The 18,784-nt window shown below is 44.3% G+C and overlaps 1 protein-coding gene and 1 long non-coding RNA gene across 2 annotated transcripts in view; one reads left to right on the forward strand and one right to left on the reverse strand.

Annotated features, from left to right (window-relative positions):
* Positions 1–18,784, reverse strand: part of DENND6A (DENN domain containing 6A) — a 122,292-nt gene that overhangs the window by 14,454 nt on the left and 89,054 nt on the right. Inside the window, exons 12-14 of the mRNA XM_068253729.1 lie at positions 18,345–18,439; positions 15,034–15,099; positions 14,884–14,948 (exon numbers count right to left, since the gene is read on the reverse strand). Of these exons, the coding sequence (XP_068109830.1) occupies positions 14,884–14,948; positions 15,034–15,099; positions 18,345–18,439 (226 nt within the window). The remainder of the gene's footprint in view (positions 1–14,883; positions 14,949–15,033; positions 15,100–18,344; positions 18,440–18,784) is intronic.
* On the forward strand, positions 5,806–18,519 carry LOC137532807 (uncharacterized). Its single transcript, XR_011024007.1, has 3 exons — positions 5,806–5,893; positions 12,853–12,941; positions 18,174–18,519. It is a non-coding gene; the product is annotated as an uncharacterized lncRNA (long non-coding RNA).

Below are 18,784 nucleotides of genomic sequence, written 5' to 3' on the forward strand. Positions count from 1 at the left end.
ACTGAGAGGGATATGGTGGCTGTTTCCTTTTTAACAATACCAGTTGCTTGCCAGTCCTGCTGATCTCTTTGATTGCAGTAGTGGCTGAATCACACACCTGAAACAAGCGTGCAGCTAATCCAGTCTGACTTCAGTCAGAGCACCTGATCTGCATGCTTGTTGAGTGGCTGTGGCTACAAGTATTAGAAACACAGGATCAGAAGGTGGGTCGGGCAACTGGGATTATTTTAAAAGGAAAAATCCATATCCTTCTCAGTTTAGGTTCCCCTTAAGTGACTTAATAGTAAAACTAAAAAATCCAGAGCTGTCGCATGCTGATTCGAGTTATGACTGGTTGGGCAACTCAATCTGAGCTAATGTCTGCATGCGTCAGGTTCAGTTTTTTTTTTTTGGTCCTCTCGTGCCTAATAAGGACTTATTAGGCATGAGAGGAGCAATAGGAAAGGAGGGAAGGGGGGCATTTCTCAGGTTATGGGAAGGGAGAAAAATGAGTTGATGGCGTTGATTGCATTTGTTTTATAGAGTGCTAGCCTGGTACAAAAGGGTGCGAGAACCCAGCCCTTGCAAGCTTACAATATAAAGGATTAGCATTGAGACAAGAGATGGGGTAATATATATAGGCATACAGTACCTAGAGGCAGTGTGTTTTTAGGTTATATTAGTAAGAAGCACAACACGGCCAGAGGTTGAAGAGGAATGGCCTAAGTTAGAATGTATGCTTGTCTGAAAAAGCAAGTAATATATCTTGCTATAATCAAGTACATCTACCATTATAGCAATTTCAAGCAGTGATTCAGCACTGTTGACCTACACAGCTCTTCACTATGATAATTCACAGTGATAAAAGGTCATTATCATCAAACAAATGTTATGTGTGGAACTTTCAGTGTAAAAATTGGTCATGTAAGACTTCTGCATTATATGTCATAAATGTACAGTATTTCCGTCTTAACCAGTAGGTCGGAATACGCTACACGACGATATGTGGGCAGTCTTAATGCGGACCCAAACACTTGCACAGCAAGGAATTAAAAGTTTTATTTCCGCATATAAATGCTGTAGAAATACAGTACAATGTGCCCTGCGTGTTTATTTAGCTACATCAGAGTGTAATTAGCCTCATCACTAGCTTTGACTCACAGCAACACTGCAGCTCTGCCTGTACAGTAAAGATGAAGGCTTAAGGGGCCTTTCACAGCAGGGTGGCGCAGTATTTCTGCTGCACCCCACCGCTGGGCAATGAAAGTCTATGGAGGCTTTCATACGTTCAAGTTAAGGCACAGCGCAACGGAAGTGACGTTTTTGCAGCACCCCAGATGCTGATCCAGAACTATTTTACCGCGCGTCTTCTGTGGCGGTCCAGAGGTCATGTTAGTCTATGGTGATGCGGGGATTTTTTAAAAAAAATTACCAAAGTGACGCCGCGGTGTGCATGCAAGGTAGCGTATTTTTACAATATGCTTCTGTGCACTTTTGCATACTTCAAAGCAGGAAGTGACCACAAGCGTCACTTCCTACTTGGCCCAATGCCAGATGGGGAGTACCGCATAGTAATGCAGTATTCCTCAAAGGCCTGTTTCTGGCGGTGCGGCGGAAGTGACGCACCGCATCACTGCCGCCAGTTTACAGTGTGAAACCGGCCTCACCCTTTTCGTGTTCCCTAAAGTTAATCCAGAAAAAACTTTAAGTTTTCTAAGGATTTCGGTAAACTAAGTTATTTTTTTCCCCTAAAAATTAACATGCTGTGTCTAATTTTTTTAGAGCAGAGAGAGTTCTGAGTTTAGATCCACTTTAAAAATGAACTATTTTGGGCTGGTTAGATGGTTGTAATGCACAAGAGACATCTGAAAACTCTGCCCCCACTATTCCATCATGTCTACTTAGGATGTTGCTTTTCCGTTCTATATGTCTTTTTATCAATATGTACTGTCATCAAATGATCACTGAAGTGTTTTTTTTTTGTTTTTTGTTTTTTTTGCAAAGTGTATTCTAAGCAATACTTCTGAACAGGGCCAGCTTTCTGGAAAGGCCACAAAGGCTCGGGTCTTGGGCAGCTGCAGTCCAAAGGGGCACCTACATGTGAAATAGGGATAACTACCGTATTTTTCAGGCTATAAGACGCTCCGGACTATAAGACGCACTAGGTTTAGAGGTCAAAAACTAGGGGGAAAAAAAATATACTAAACCTGGTGCCTCTATAGTGCAGGGGTGTCTTATGGATCTTTCCCCTCAACTATTATGTCCCTATTGAGCATTCTTTGTGCTTCTTATTTTCCCCTATGTCATCCTCTGGTGTTCCACTATGTCCCCTGGAGTTGCCCTGTGCCATGCTCTGTCCTCCTGTCTCCTCTGGTGTCCCCTGTGCCTGTTTTCAGTGTCCCCCTATCCTCCGTTGTCCTCCTTCCTACATCCCCCCCACATCTGACTCCTGTGTCCATACTGTAGCTGATGTCCCCTGTCCCTGTGTGCAGCGTCCCTCTCCTTTTCCCTGTCTCCTATGTCCCCAGACTCCTGTGTGCACACTCAACTGAAGCCAATCACTTTGTAGGTGCCCAGTGCCCCCTGTGCCTGTGTGCAGTGTCCACTCCTTTTCCCTGTGTCCCCTGTGCCAGGACTGCTGTGTCCATACTCACACTGCAGACACTTTTTACTGTGCCCGGTGTCCCGTGTGCAGCGTTCTCCTTGTCCCCGCGTATTACGTTCCCATGTCCGGACTGCTGTTTCCGTACTCACGCTGCAGCCATGTTGTACTGTATCCAGTTTCCCATGTGTGCAGCGTCCTCCTTGTCCGCGTGTATTACGTCTCCATGCCCGGAATCATGTGCCTGTAATCGCCGCAGCAACGCTCCGATGAAGAGGAAGTATGCAGAGGAAACATCTACCAATCTGATAGGGGGCCGCTTCCCCAGACCGCTTATCACACTGCCATTCGTGCTCCCTTCTCTCTCTCTGCCTTCGCAGTCTGGAGGGTGGGACGAAGGCTCCACCATTGGAGCCAATCAGCGCACTTGACTTGGTCCCGCCGGCGAGACCATCGCTTCCTATCAAAAAGGAAGCAGGTGCAATAAGCGGCAGTGATTGGCGGTCTGGGACAGCGCCCCCCGCCTGATTGGTAGATGTCTCCTCTGCTTACTTCCTTATTAGAGTTGCGTGGCTGCGGCGATTACACGCACCTGATTCCGGGCATGGGGATTTAATACACGTGGACAAGGAGGACGCATGGGAAACTGGATACAATACAAAGTGGCTGCAGCGTGAGTACGGAAACAGCAGTCCGGACATGGGGACGTAATACACGGGGACAAGGAGAACGCTGCACACGGACACCGGACACAGTAAAAAGTGGCTGCAGTGAGGACGGGGACATAGAAAGGGGGCAGACACTGCGCTGAGGACACACATGGCATAGAATGGAGAAAACCGGCGGAGGACACAGGATGGTGGACAAACAGGTGCTGGTCAAAATTTACTATTCGCACTATAAGACGCACTGACTTTTTCCCCCCACTTTTGTGGAGGAAAAAGTGCGTCTTATAGTCCGAAAAATACGGTACATATGAAAGAGAAGGCTGCATATGGTAAATAACACATGAAAAAGAGAAGTTGATGCCCAAGGGAACTGTACATGAAAGAAAGAAGTTGCAGTACAAGGGTGTTACACATAGAAGAGGGGTCTACAAGTGGAGTGGGAGGGGCACTGCTGCCCATGGAAGGTTAGCTCCAACATACGTGGCCTAGGGGCAGAAAAAGTACAAATCTGGCCTTGCTTCTGAATTTGCTGTGACCATTTTATGAAGCATGCAAGATTTTTTTTCTTTCAAAGAAAAAGATGTCCCCTACTTACAAACCGCTTCAGTTGCAACATTTCAGAGATGCGATTAAAGTTGTCTTCAAGGACAAAATATACAATGCTGTTTTTTTGCTACATATTTTGTTGTTAAATGTTACAGTACTGTTTAAATTGCTACAGGTAATTTAAATCACTGTAAAAGAATAGTGGATTTTGACATAGTATAAAATGATTTTCGGTTGTTTTCAGACTTGTCCAAAAGTACATTTATCCCCATTTCCCAATATTTAACACAGAACTTAACTTACAAACAAATATAACTTTCAAACAATGTCCCGGAACAGAACCGGTTTATAAGTAAGGGACTGCCTGTAGTTATTCTTTAGTGCAAAAAGTAGCATTTATCTGATAACGATAGTTATAGTGACATAAGCTTCTGTAACAGATATTTTCTCAGCAGGTCATTGTATTCAGCTGCTCTCTGCACAATCTGTCACACACAGCGTGTCCTCATAACATCAGCCATCACGTACAGATTTACATTATGTTCTTGGCTTCAGACACTATTCACTGTCCTGAAACAACATGGACCACGCCTGGTAGAGCTGTGATGTCTGGGGTAAGTCTCCCAGTTCCTAAACCTATACAGGCCCTGACACTGGCCTTCTGCCTGATTAGCTTTCAGTGTGGAAAGCCAGCACTTGTAATGACAACTCTCAGGCTTTAGAATAGGAGTTTGTATCTATATTATGCAAGACAAAACTGCTCCTTCCGTCTGTTTACTCTCTAATAAAAGCAATTTCACTTACCCTACAAATCTTGGAAAGTTACACTCCACTTTTGTTAATAAAAGTCAATGCCGTCCATGTTCCTTCTATATATTACAAAGATTTTAAACAAACATAGCTGCTTACGGCTTTCTTATGTGCGTAGTAGCAGAAAATATTCAATAGAAAAGGTTACATGCCTAAAACTAGGTACAAACGCTGGATCAAAATCATGAAAATCCTTGGCACTTGGCCCTGAACTGTCACCTGAGTGTTGAGTCCTGATCCCTGTGGGTGACAGTACTTGTGCATGTGTATGAGGCTTTAAAGAGAATCTGTATTTTTAAAATCGCACAAAAGTAAACATACCAGTGTGTTAGGGGACATCTCCTATTACCCTCTGTCACAATTTCGCCGCTCCTCGACGCATTAAAAGTGGTTAAAAACAGTTTTAAAAAGTTTGTTTATAAACAAACAAAATGGCCACCAAAACAGGAAGTAGGTTGATGTACAGTATGTCCACACATAGAAAATACATTCATACACAAGCAGGCTGTATACACCCTTCCTTTTGAATCTCAAGAGATCATTTGTGTGTTTCTTTCCCCCTGCAGCTATCTTCCACTGAAGTGTCAGGCTGTTTCTTCCTGCAGAGTGCAGACAGCTCTGCCTGTATGTAATTCCTCAGTATGTTAAAGCCCAGCCAGCTCAGAGGAGGATTTATCCAGCTTGTAAAAGATAAGAGAGAAGAGAGAAGCTGCCCTAATCTAAATAATACACAGGCAGTGTGCAGAGAGGGGCCAGGAGGGGGGAGATGCATCACAGAACCACAACACTGAAGAACTTGGCAGCCTTCCAGACACAGGCTGACAAGTCTGACAAGAGAGAGATAAGTTGATTTATTACAGAGATGGTGATAGTAAAACGTGCTGCAGTAAGCCAGAACACATTAGAATAGCTTTTGGAACTTGTAGGATGATAAAAAACAGGATGCAATTTTTGTTACGGAGTCTCTTTAAAGAGAGACTCCGACCAAAAATTGAACTTTATCCCAATCAGTAGCTGATACCCCCTGTTATGTGAGAAATCTATTGCTTTTCACAAACAGACCATCAGGGGGCGCTGTATGACCGATATTGTGGTGAAACCCCTCCCACAAGAAAAGTGCATACTTTTTTGGGCAGTTTCCTGTCTGTGAACCTTGTTGCATTGTGGAAAATAGCTGTTACAGCTGTTTCCAACTGTCAAAAACCATGCAGCAGCTACATCACCTGCCAACACTAAAATGTTCACTGGAGTTCCTCTTTAAAAGGGAACCTGAACTGAGAATCATGAGGTTGGCATATTTATTTCCAATTAAACAATACCAGTTTCCTGGCATCCTGCTGATCTTTCTGGCATCAGTAGTGTCTGAATCACACACCTGAAACCAGCAGGCGGCTAATCCAGTAAACATGCCGCCCTCCCGAGTGCCTCCGTTCAGCCGCAATCACTCCCGGTAAACTGGTTCAGTCGCGCCAGTCGGCCAGTTTACCGGGAGTGATTGCGGCTGAACAGAGGCACTCGGGGGGGGCGGCGTGGGACATATTGGTGCTCATGGGGTTTGGAGCAGGGGAGTCAAACTCAAATACAAAGTGGGCCAAAATTGTACACTAGGACCTAGTAGCGGGCTAAAATTGTACACTGGGGCCTAGTCGCGGGCCAAAATTGTACACTGGGGCCTAGTCGCTGGCCAAAATTGTACACTGGGGCCTAGTCGCTGGCCAAAATTGTACACTGGGGCCTAGTCGCTGGCCAAAATTGTACACTGGGGCCTAGTCGCTGGCCAAAATTGTACACTGGGGCCTAGTCGCTGACCAAAATTGTACACTGGGGCCTAGTCGCTGGCCAAAATTGTACACTGGGGCCTAGTCGCTGGCCAAAATTGTACACTGGGGCCTAGTCGCTGACCAAAATTGTACACTGGGGCCTAGTCGCTGGCCAAAATTGTTCACTGGGGCCTAGTCGCTGACCAAAATTGTACACTGGGGCCTAGTCGCTGGCCAAAATTGTACACTGGGGCCTAGTCGCTGGCCAAAATTGTACACTGGGGCCTAGTCGCTGACCAAAATTGTACACTGGGGCCTAGTCGCTGACCAAAATTGTACACTGGGGCCTAGTCGCTGGCCAAAATTGTACACTGGGGCCTAGTCGCTGGCCAAAATTGTACACTGGGACCTAGTCGCTGACCAAAATTGTACACTGGGGCCTAGTCGCTGGCCAAAATTGTACACTGGGGCCTAGTCGCTGGCCAAAATTGTACACTGGGGCCTAGTCGCTGGCCAAAATTGTTCACTGGGGCCTAGTCGCTGGCCAAAATTGTTCACTGGGGCCTAGTCGCTGGCCAAAATTGTTCACTGGGGCCTAGTCACGGGCCAACCTCAATGTCTACTGGCCACCTACCTCCCTTATAAAGTTCTCTGCGGTCTAGAGGTCCTCCCTCCCTATACAGTTCCCCGGTGTCTAGAGATGCCCAGGCTCCCCTATACATTCCCCTAGTGTTTAGTGCTTTACCCTGACCTCCACATATGGCCTCCCTGGTGTTTTAGGGCTTCACCTCCAATACAGCTTCCCTGGTGGTCTAGAGTGGGCCAAACATAATGCAAAGTAGGGAAACCAATTGAGGGCCAAATTTAATGGCTCTGAGGGCCAGATTTGGCCCGCGGGCCGGAGTTTGACATGTATGGGCTGGAGGAAGCCCTGGGTAAATATCAAATGTTTTTACTTTGACGTCTCTGGTTTCCTTTAAGTCTGCTATAATACCTGATTACAAATGCCTACAAATCCATAGTGTCTAAACAGAGAAAAGGGGACATCTTTTAATCCTCTTTAGATTTGCCCAATTTTCAAGTTGATCTGTTTAAATCTAGTGATGAAGCAAGGGAAGAAATTACTGGGAAAACTGGAATCTGGGGATGCTCTGTAAACCAAGGAGGAGATCAGTACTAGTGTCATGGTTACAAACTCCCAGGCAGTTTTTGAAAAATCATAGCTTGGCTCCAATGTAAAACGTAGAAGTAATTTAACATTTATATCAAATTATAAAATGGTTCATACAGCATTAACCAATGTTTTTCGAGTGGAGTTTTCTCTAAATGTAATGTCATTAAAAGTCACAACTCCAGTTTAGCCATGGATTAGTGTGTGATAGTGTTACCAAATGGCATCATTTTATGACTGTAAAAATACATCTTTAACCACCTTAGGACTGCAGTGATTGAAATCTACGCCCTGTTTTGGTGGGCTCCTGGCTGGCAGGGCATAGATTTCAATTAACGCCCGCAGCACGCATTCGCCGTTTCCGTCGCTCCCCGACGATCGCGCCACTCAAACCCGGTGTCACTCGCCGCAGCTCACTGGCTCTGCCTTATCTCTAACGGCAGAGCCATGTGAGCCGGTCAGGAGCAGATTTCCTTGGCTCCTGGCCGTGTCTATCAATGTAAGCAGCTCCCATTGGCTTACATTGATAGACACGATCAGGAGCCAATGAAAGTAGCTCCTGACCGGCTCACATGACTCTGCCGTCATAGAGACGGCAGAGTCTATGTCAGGAGGATCCCGGCATGCGGCGGTGACAACGGTTGCGCCGGGTATGCGTGGCGATTGTTGGGATTCCGTCGGTATTGTCCCAGCGGTCTCTGGTCCTTAAGGGGGCAGAGACCGCTGGTCATGAAGTGGTTAAAGGATCTCTGTTGCAAAAATCTTAAAATTTAAAATAAATGTAAACATATACAAATAAGATGTACGTTTCTTCCAGAGTAAAAATGAGCCATAAATTACTTTTCTCCTATGTTGCTGTCACTTACAGTAAATAGTAGAAATCTGACAGAACCGACAGGTTTTGGACTAGCTCATCTTCCCATAGGGGGTTCTCAGGGTTTTCTTTATTTTTAAAAGCACTTAGTGAATGGCAGTTGTTCCGTTCAACTGCCAAAAAGTATGCAGCAAGCAGGGAGGCTGGCTAGCATCATTGTATAAATCTTTTTCAGGGAATGTCTTTATAAAAAATAAAGACCATGCTGAGAATCCCCCATGAAGAGATGGACTAACCCAAAACCTGTCGGTAATGTCAGATTTCTACTACTTACTGTAAATGCCAGTAACATAGGAGAAAAGTAATTTATGGCTCATTTTACTCCGGAAGAAAAATACTTCTTATTTGTATGAGTTTTAAACTTTAAGATTTTTGTAACAGTTCCTATTTAAAGAGAGTCTGAAGCGAGAATAGATCTCGCTTCAGACCTCATAGCTAGCAGGGGCATGTGTGCCCCTGCTAAAACGCCGCTATCCCGCGGCTTAACAGGGGTCCCTGTCCCCCCAAATCCCCTCCGTAATGCGGGGGAGCGCTTCCGCATTGGGGCAGGGCTAACCGCCGCAGCCCTGCCCCACGCGCGTCTGTCAGCGCGTATCTTCGCCTCTCCCCCGCCCCTCTCAGTCTTCCTTCACTGAGAGGGGCGGGGGAGAGGCGGCGATCAGACGCGCTGTGAGGCAGGGCTGCAGCCGTTAGCCCTGCCTCTAGGAAGGGCTAATCTGCGACCAAGAAGACGACCAAGGTTTGCGGGGGGTGGGTTGGGGGGTCAGGGACCCTCGTTCAGCCGCGGGATAGCGGCGTTTTAGCAGGGGCACACATGCCCCTGCTATATATGAGAGCTGAAGCGAGATTTAGTCTCGCTTCAGTGTCTCTTTAATAACGGTTTCAACTTTACAGCCCTGTCTTGCTGTCAGTAATGTTTCCTCAGCCAAATACAAGTACTATGGCATTTACCGTATATACTCGGCTACAAGTCGAGAAATTTAGGACTGACTCACTGTATAAAAGTGCGGGGGTCACCTTATACATGAGTCAGTCCTAATTTTCCCCACCTATAGCTGACATGGAGGGGGGGGGGGAGGGGGTTCTCTCTCCTTCTCCTTGCTGTGCTGCAGCAGCAATTGTGCTGTAATTTCCCCTCCCACCATCACCCAAAGGGAGCCGTCTGCATGTATTTCCCCCCTTGCGCTGTGTAATCCTATGCAGAGCGATTCGCGCAGCAGAAACTGTCACTCTCCATCAGCGGGCGCACCGTTCTCTCTTCACCCTTCACTCGCGCTGATCTCCGTGCGTAGCACCGCCACCCGATGTCAGAAGACGGAGCTACGCTAATGCATGGAGATCAGCGCGAGTGAAGGGAGAAGAGAGGTCGGTGTGCCCGCTGATGGTGAGTAATGGCATCTGCTGCACTCATCACACAGCATAGGATTTCACAGAGCGAGGGGGGAAATAGAAGCAGGCAGCTCCCTTTGGATGATGCCGAGTGGGAGGGAGGGCGAAATACAGGCAGACGGCTCCCATGGGTGATGGTGGGTGTGCAGGGGGGGGGGGGGGGTGAATACAGGCAGCATGCATTTGGGTGATGGTGGGTGGGTGGGAGGGAGGGAGGGAGTTACAGGCAGTGGGCAAATGACTGCATATGTGTCCTGGGCGAGTCATTTGCTGTACTTGGGGGCCAGGAGGGGTTATGGACTACAATACTTTATGCAGTGCAGCCATTAACCCATGCTGATCCCCAAGTGCAGCTATTAACTTTGCTGGATAGACTTATACATGAATAATTGGAAAATTCCAGCTTTTGAGGGTCAAATATTGGGGTCGACTTGTATCCGAGTATATACTGTATTTTCCAGTAAAGCCCTGGTTGAATAGGACTGCTGTTTGAATAGCACTGCTGTTTGAATAGGACTGCTGTTTGACTGCTTTGTATAGATAAAAACACTTTTTTTGTTTTGTTCCTAAACTTGCAATGCAAATAATGACATTGAACCTCAGACAAATTATTAGTAGAACTAGTACTATATGTATATTATTAGTAGGTCTAGTACTATATGTACCTATGTCAATCTTATTATAGGGTATATTCACAAAGGAAGTTACCCTTCCTTTGTGAATATACCCTATAATGAGATTAACATAGGTACTTAACGCTTGCAGACAGCATAAATTAAGTTTGCCAAGATTTACACACTTTATGTAGAAAGAGTTACCCATTTTGTGTAACTTGCATTATACATGCAACACTTACATTGCTTGTGTAGCAGGCAATGTAAGTCATGCTTCTATAAAGTGAGGTAAGCAGGTATCCTTTAAGTTAGACAAACCACGTCTACTAGAAATCAATATCATAGGAGGTAGCTCAGTATGTGTAAAATACAGAAGAAGGAAATGTTACTTATCTTCTATACCAGGGCTTTTCAACCTGTGGTACGCATACCACCAGTGGTACTTTGCTGTTGGCCAGGTGGCACACCTCAGGTTTGCCTGCCACTTGTCCTGGTCCGATCTTGCCTCCACAAAGTTCAGCTCCCCCACGCTCGCTCCTCACTGTGCTGCCCTGTGGCATACTTCAGACCTCAGATCAGTGGTGAAGAGACAGCCAGGTGAATGGTGCATAGTGTCAGTCGGGTTACTGCTGATCTGAGGTCTGAACTATTCTGCAGGGCAGAACAGTGAGGACCTCGGGGGCTAAAGGGGCTTCCCCATTCCTCCACAGTAGAGGGGATCCAGTGATAGGACACCCAAAGATCGCCTTGTCAGCATAACCACATACGCAGTAGCAGCTCTCAGCTTCAATTCTGGTGGAAACAGCCGAGCATGATTGGGTGCGCTCTACTGCGCAGGCACACGGGTGGTACTTGTACATTTTCAGGTGATAAAAGTGGTACAATTTGTGAAAAGATTGAAAAGCCCTGTTCTATACTACATCCTTGACCCCACTGCCACTGGCCAGACCATCTTTTACTTCACGGCCGCACTCTCCTTTGTGCACAAGCGCGACTGTCCTGCGCCTGTGCAAGTACGGCCGTGCCTGCACAGTAGCACTGAGCTGCTTGTGTTGGATATGTTCTGAGGTTCCGTGCATGGCAATGGTGGGGTTGAGGAGGAAATGAGAAGCTTCTGGCATATCTAGAGGCATACCTCTACCCAGAGGCCGACTCAGGTTCACTTTAAACTCAGAGATTTTAAACCAATTTTGGACATTAGATGGCGATAGAGTCATTAATTTAATGCATGTGATACTTTTTATATAAAAGATACTGGTTCTCATGTTTTTGGAAACAATATCCATGTATATACAGATTCTTTGCGTAATTTAATTTGCATGTGGATTTATACATTGAATATTTTTCGCACTACACTCCATTGCGAGAGTAACTTCCATTTTTTTTTGTAGATTCTGGGTGAATATGATTAAAGGTCTTATTACAGGTCTCAAAGTAGGTTACATGCTTTTATGCCTTCTCTGTTTTTGATCAAAATAAATGTGACCGTTATACTGAGACCACTTTCCATCCTTTATTTACAACCATCTGGTTCAGAGAAAAGTGGATGTAAAGTGGCTGCACACCTTTGGTCTATAGGTCACACACTGCAGAAAAGGAAGCCTATGGGAAGAATAAAGATTTTAGCCTAAGTGGAATTGCTAACTTAAGATTTGCTACAGTGGAGGGGAAAGTACTGTAATCTACTGGGTTTTCTCCCTCATGACATGATGCAATTTTATTATCATTTAACCCCTTTGTACTAAAATAAGCTTATCTAATCCAGGCTTTCTCAACCAGGATTCATTGAGGACTATTCAGGGGTTCCCTGGCATCTCACCTTCTGTGACTGCGGTGGGCTGATAAAGTTTCAAAAGTACTTTTTTGGCTCCTGTGTCCTCTTCAAACATTTTAGCTCACCCCGAATGGTGAAGAGGGAGGGGTGGGGGTATAAAAGAGCACACTGTAATAGGGGGTACTGATCAAAACAAAACAAAAAAAAAAGCACTAAATTGAGTCAGAATAATAGGGTGCACACTAATAATAACACAAGATTAGGGAGATGCTATATTGAGGAGCACTATATAGTATATAGTAGGAAGTGCAGTGTTCTCTCCAGGCTCGTTTACCCGGGTGCTCCGCCCGGCTAGTTTTGGTGAGCACCCGGCTGTCATCAGCTCACCTCCTCTTCTGAGTTGTGCAGAGAAGCGCCGGCCCAGCATTCCCTCATCTCGCCCCACCCGGCTACTTTTCCATGCCACCTGGCTGGAAAACATTTCTGGGGAGAACACTGAAGTATCATAAAAAGTACTATTAAAAGATTAGAAGGGGGCATTATAATTGTGGGCTTTATAATAACAAACACTGTTTGGGACAGTGCCTTCACTGCAGTCAGTGTTGATCTTTTAAAATTTGTAATTCTCGAGTGCTCACATACTCATTTCAGTTTCTGCTATCCAGGCATAAGATGGCACGAGGTACTCCTCTGTCACATCCAGTGCATGTGAAGAACAAATGGGGAAAGTACATTATCGGTGGAATCCGGAGAGGTATGCATCTTCCATCTTCCATCCAGTGTTCCACTCACTTACTCTGCATATGGTGATAGTAGGGGTTGGTGGTGTTGAAGCTACCTATACTTTAAGGGGGGGCTAATCTGGCTACCTACTTGGAAAGGTGGAGGGGATAGGGAAGCTAATCTGGATACCTACATTTTAAAGGGACTCCGAGCAGTGCAGAAACTATGGAAAGATGCATATCATTTTAAAGCGCTCTTTCTCCTCTTTCCAATGATATATAAACCACCACCCTACGTCTTTTAGTTTTCGCTATTTTCGCGATTGAAATTGCCGCGGCCGCGATTTCGATCGCGAAAATAGAGAAAACTAAAAGGCGTAGGGCAACGATTTAGGTGTCATCAGAAAGAGGAGAAAGAGAGCTTTAAAATGATATCCATCAAGCCATAGTTATATTGTATTACACAGGACGACACTTTCCCCAGTGTCAGCAGCTCCATTTTGCTGAATGCAGCTGCTGACTTTGACAAAAAGTCGCCCTGTGTAATACAATATAACTATGGCTTGATGGATATCATTTTAAAGCTCTCTTTCTCCTCTTTCTGACGACACCTAAATCGTTGCCCTACGCCTTTTAGTTTTCTCTATTTTTGCGATCGAAATCGCGGCCGCGGCAATTTCAATCGCGAAAATAGCGAAAACTAAAAGGCGTAGGGTGGCGGTTTATATATCATTGGAAAGAGGAGAAAGAGAGCTTTAAAATGATGTGCATCTTTCCATAGTTTCTGCACTGCTCAGAGTCCCTTTAAGTTGCTGAATAGTGTACTGGTTAAGGGCTCTGCCTCTGACACAGGAGACCTGGATTCAAATCTCGGCTCTGCCTGTTCAGTAAGCCAGCACCTATTCAGTAAGGAGTTTCTTGGGCAAGTCTCCCTAACACTGCTACTGCCAACTGAGTGCGCTCTTGTGGGTGCCTCGCAAGCGCTTTGAGTCTGACAGGAGAAAGGCGCTATACAAATACTGGAATTATTATTATTAAGGCAGGTAATCGGGCTACCTAAAAAAAATTGAAAAAATGATCTGAAACAGTGCAGTTCCCTCTGTGGCAGCCATCTTGCCTGTCCTTCTGAGCTGTTCTGTACGTGGGTGTCGACTGTTTGTCCAATGTCTTGTCAGACTTCTGTGACAGCATTCAACCTCCTGTTGTACAGAAGTGACAAATAAGTCAAGGTCACTCTGCAACCTGAGATATGCAATTGCTGAAGACAATGTATTTACTCAGCAGCTTGAGGCACAGCATTGGCCACTTAGCTACCTGAGGTGCGCGGTGGGATGGCAGGGTCACTTAGGTTCCTGGGACATGGCAGTGGTCATTTAAGCTCCTAAAGCACAGTATGATCACTCAGGATCCTGAGGCATGGCAGGAGTCGATCAATTTCCTGTGACATGACTTTGTTCCCTCAGCAGCATCCTATGACAAGGTAGTGTTCACACATCATATGCTCCTAGGAGTGTGCATGATCAATAAATGTTACCCTCCAAGCAAAAAAGCCTAGACACTCTTGCTTTGTGAATCTGGTTAGCGTGCTAAGAGCTGCTGAAACAGAGCCAACCAAGGTGGAAATATTTGTCAAATTGTGTAATGTAGCAGCAAAAAATATATGATTTACAATTTAAAGCACACCTGAAGGCAGAGCAACATGGAGGAAAAACTGCAAATTGCCTGGGTGTCCTTTGATCCTATTCCTGTAATACTTTTAACCATAGACCCGGAAAAAGCAAGCAGATCAGCGGCTCTGGCTAAAGTCTGACTAGATTAGCTGCATGTTTAAGGTGGGTGATTCAGACACTGCTGACCATAAAGTTTAGCAGTTCCTTGCCAGGGAACTGGTAATGTTTAAAATAAAATAAATATGCCTGCCACCATATCCCTCACACTTCAGGTTCCCATTAAACTAAGTAGTATGCTCATTACCTTTTGCAGCTGCTTAATAATGTCTTCATCTTTGTTCAGGTATGACTTGTAAGAGCTGTAGACACCTAAAGACAAAAATATGAAGAGTAAAAATGTATTGCTTTCCAGATAATATACCGGACACAATATTTCACAATTAATTATGCTTACCAGGCTTGGAGTCCAACGTCTTTAGTGTTTTTAGCTTCTTTACTTTGACCTGCTTGGGCACATCTCCTGCAATGCAGCACACAATCGACAGAACATTATGAATATTTAGCTAGAGGTTATGTTGCTTTTGTGTAATGTTGCTTTGAAAGGAAGGCAGGGTAACTTGGGCTTTGTTAAAAATATTTGAATGACATGTTAAAAGGAACCCGAATTGAGAGACATATGGAGGCTGCCATATGAATTACCTTTTAAAAAATACCAGTTGCTGGGCAGTTATGCTGATCTTTCTGGTCAGTAGTAGTGTTGTGCACTACGAGCATGTGTTACTCGTGATCTAAATTTAAATCAGCATTGTCTGCCACTGGGGGGTGGGGAAGGAGTGTTAACTTACCCATACTGTTGCCTTAGCCGATGTGCTCCACTCACGTTCAGCTTCACTTCCATGCTCTCTTCTTGACAGAGGAAGCGTAGGAGTGATGTGCAATGCATGATGGATCGCGAGTAGAGCGACTCGGCTAAGGCAGCGGCATGGTTAAGTTAACCCCCCCCCCTCTCTGCCGCAGGCAGCGCTGTCTAATTTAAATTTTGATAACGAGTAGCTACTTGCAGTGCACAATGCTAGTCAGTAATGTCTAAATCACACACTTGAAACAAGCATGCAGCTAATCTCGTCTGATTTTTGTCAGAAACATCTGATCTGCAGGCTTCTTCAGGGTCTATGGCTTTTAGTATTAGAGGCAGTAGATCAGCCCTCCAGCAGTTCTGAATGCGTGTCCAGCTTTCAGGGACACAAAGGGATGATTCACATATTGAGCAACAATGCATCATGGGAGGTCTTTATTGCTCATATAAAACTGAATAATTGCAAAGACCTGTTTTTAGTAGGCAAATGTATATTTAGCACAACGTTTTGGTCCTTTTGAGGCAATTATAATATTCTAAAGGTTCTGGGTCTCTATGAGCTGTCTGGGCGCTCTAACACTCGACTGCCAAGTCCCACCTGATAGAACCATATAAAAGTCCATGCCTAGCACTAAGTGAGGAGCAAAATTCAGATACAACTGTATACATGTTGGATTTGTTTCTATAAAAAGATAATGCCATATAGGTACACTTGCACTCCAGCTGTTCTGGATGTGTGTCAGGCTTTAAGGCCTAGTGCACACCGAGCGGATCCGCCGGCCGCATCCGCCTGAAAATCCGCTTGGCTAATGTAATTGAATGGGCTGGTGCACACCAGCAGTTTGAGGTTTTTAGCAAACCGCAAACGTGCCTCCTGCTGCACGTTTGCGGTTTGCAAAAAACCTTAAACCGCCGGTGTGCACCATTCCATTGAAATACAATAGCCAAGCAGATTAACAGGCGGATGCGGCCAGCGGATCGCATCCAAATCCGCTCGGTGTGCACTGCGCCAAATCTCGTACCCTGAACCCAAAACCGCTAGCGTTTTGTGGATCTGCTAGCGGTTTTGGTGTGCACTGGGCCTAAGGAACTCAAAGGAATGATTTGCATATTCAGCAGTGATGCATCACGGCAGATATTTTTTGGTCTTTTAATATGAATGATTGCAAATACCTTCTGTTTAATGAAGGCAAATTGATATTTAGCATAACTTGTTCAGTAATAGTGCTTTTTGGTCCCTTTGAGCCCCTTATAAAATCCTAATGGTTTTGGGTTAGCATATGCTAATTGGGTACGCTTTAACTTTAGCTGAACTTTACTGAATATAAATTCATACAATTGCTTTTTTTTTTTTTTATTGATTATTAAAAATATTACTTTATAAATTAGAGCGTCAATGTTTACTTATTGTTAAATCTTTCCCCCTCATTAATTCACATTCTTAAATTTATCACAAGTGGCAAAATCTTTACTGCTGGTAGGTGAATCATTGCCGAATGTTTATTTGTTGTGTGTTCCGAAGTCAGTACAAACAACACTTGTGCCCATATGCAATTCACTTTTCCACCTGGGTTTTCTCCTAGGTGATATATTCAAACTTGTCAAAATGCCTTTTAAGCCACCAGCAAGCAAACAAACACTCAAAATAATTTTGATAGCACCTTTTCATCTACTTTTTGGTACTTTTTCCATTGCAAATTGCTAAAAAGTTGTTATAAATTGAAGATGAAAAATTATCTCCTAGGAGAAAACTCAGGAGAAAAAGTGAATTGCATATGGCCCTTGGGGTCATGTGCAATTCACCTTTTCTCATAAGTTTTCTCCTAACAGATAACTTTTAATCTTGACTTTAAAATAACTTTTCAACCCTCTTCAAGTAAAAAAGTACCAAAAAGTAGGTGAAAAAGTATTGGAAAAATTATTCTGAGTACTGTATTGCTTGAAATGATAAGGTGTTAAAAAATATCATCTGGGTGAAAATGTAAGAAAAATAGTGAATTGAATAAGGGCCCTGGTCTACTAGAATGCTCTGGGAGGGGAATTCTGCGTAACTAAAAAGCATAAGCTAAACATCACTGGGAGGGCGGGGTTTTATAAAAATATACAGCAATATATAAATATAAAACATATTTCTGATGCTGCAACCAGGATAAATAGTGTAAAAGTAGGCATCCCAAATAATTAACTACATTCTACTATATATCATTGCGGTGCCTCTTTAACACTTGCCATCATGCTGATCACCAGGAACCTTAGGGCCCGTTTCCACTAGAGCGAACCTGCATGTGTTTTCTGCATGCAGATTCGCATAGACAATACAAGTGGATGGGACTGTTTCCACTTGTCAGGATTTCTTAGCGTTTTTCTGTGCAGAAAAAATCTGCACGGCAGAGCCATCAGAATTCGTACACCATCGCATACAATGTAATTAAATTGGAAAAACGCATGCGTTTTTCTATGTGTTTTTGTGTAAAAAATGTAAAAAGTACACCAACATTGACATGGTTAAAAACGCTTGGCCACAAAACGCATGCGAAATCGCATAGAAAAATGCATGGAAAAACGCATCCGCATGCAAAATCGCACATGCGTTTTCCCCATTGGAATCGCACCGCACCAATGGAAACGTACCCTAAGCCAGACAAGGGAGTCATGCTTTGTTTGTGCTTTGTGAATGTGATTTTAGCCTATTTTAACTCAGTTTTCTGTATGATTTCTATATTTCACTTTTTCTTTAGTTTTGATTCCAGAAGTGGCCACGGAATGTTTACAGGCCAACTACAACTTGAATATTGAGAAATGCTATTAGAATAAACAACTAATCATTCCAAGAATACAAATCACCAGGACTAGCGAAGTCTGATTACTGCTGAGTCTCTGCTGTGTTTATAAAAAAAAAAACAACTCACCTGCCAGTTTCACATCTCCAATGCGGATTATATGGGGCCAGTGCTGCAGCGTTTTTGCAAAAAATGGATTGGTAACACCAAAAATGACAGATGGCCTAAAGAGAATGAGATCCGATTAGTCAATAATATAAAGAAAATGGTATAAAATTACCTGATTATTTGCAGCCTGCTGACAGCTTTGACAATTTGTACTCTTTTTTTGGGGGGGGGGACTTTACCTTATGACAGAATTAAATATAGTGAAAGTGGGTCTGGTGTAGATATTATTCTCCTTGCAATCAATGCACTGGATAAAGAGCTTGATAAATATTCGGTTCAATGTCCTTGTAATTAGTTGGGCATTAAAGTCTAGTGGCTTCAAAGGGTTAAGGCAAATCAGCAGAGGCACCAAACACTAAAGCCATCAAGCTCTTTATTCCATGTACCGATATCAATAGCCA

Source organism: Hyperolius riggenbachi, chromosome 9 (genome assembly GCF_040937935.1).
Source record: "Hyperolius riggenbachi isolate aHypRig1 chromosome 9, aHypRig1.pri, whole genome shotgun sequence".
In the NCBI taxonomy this organism is placed as follows: domain Eukaryota; kingdom Metazoa; phylum Chordata; class Amphibia; order Anura; family Hyperoliidae; genus Hyperolius; species Hyperolius riggenbachi.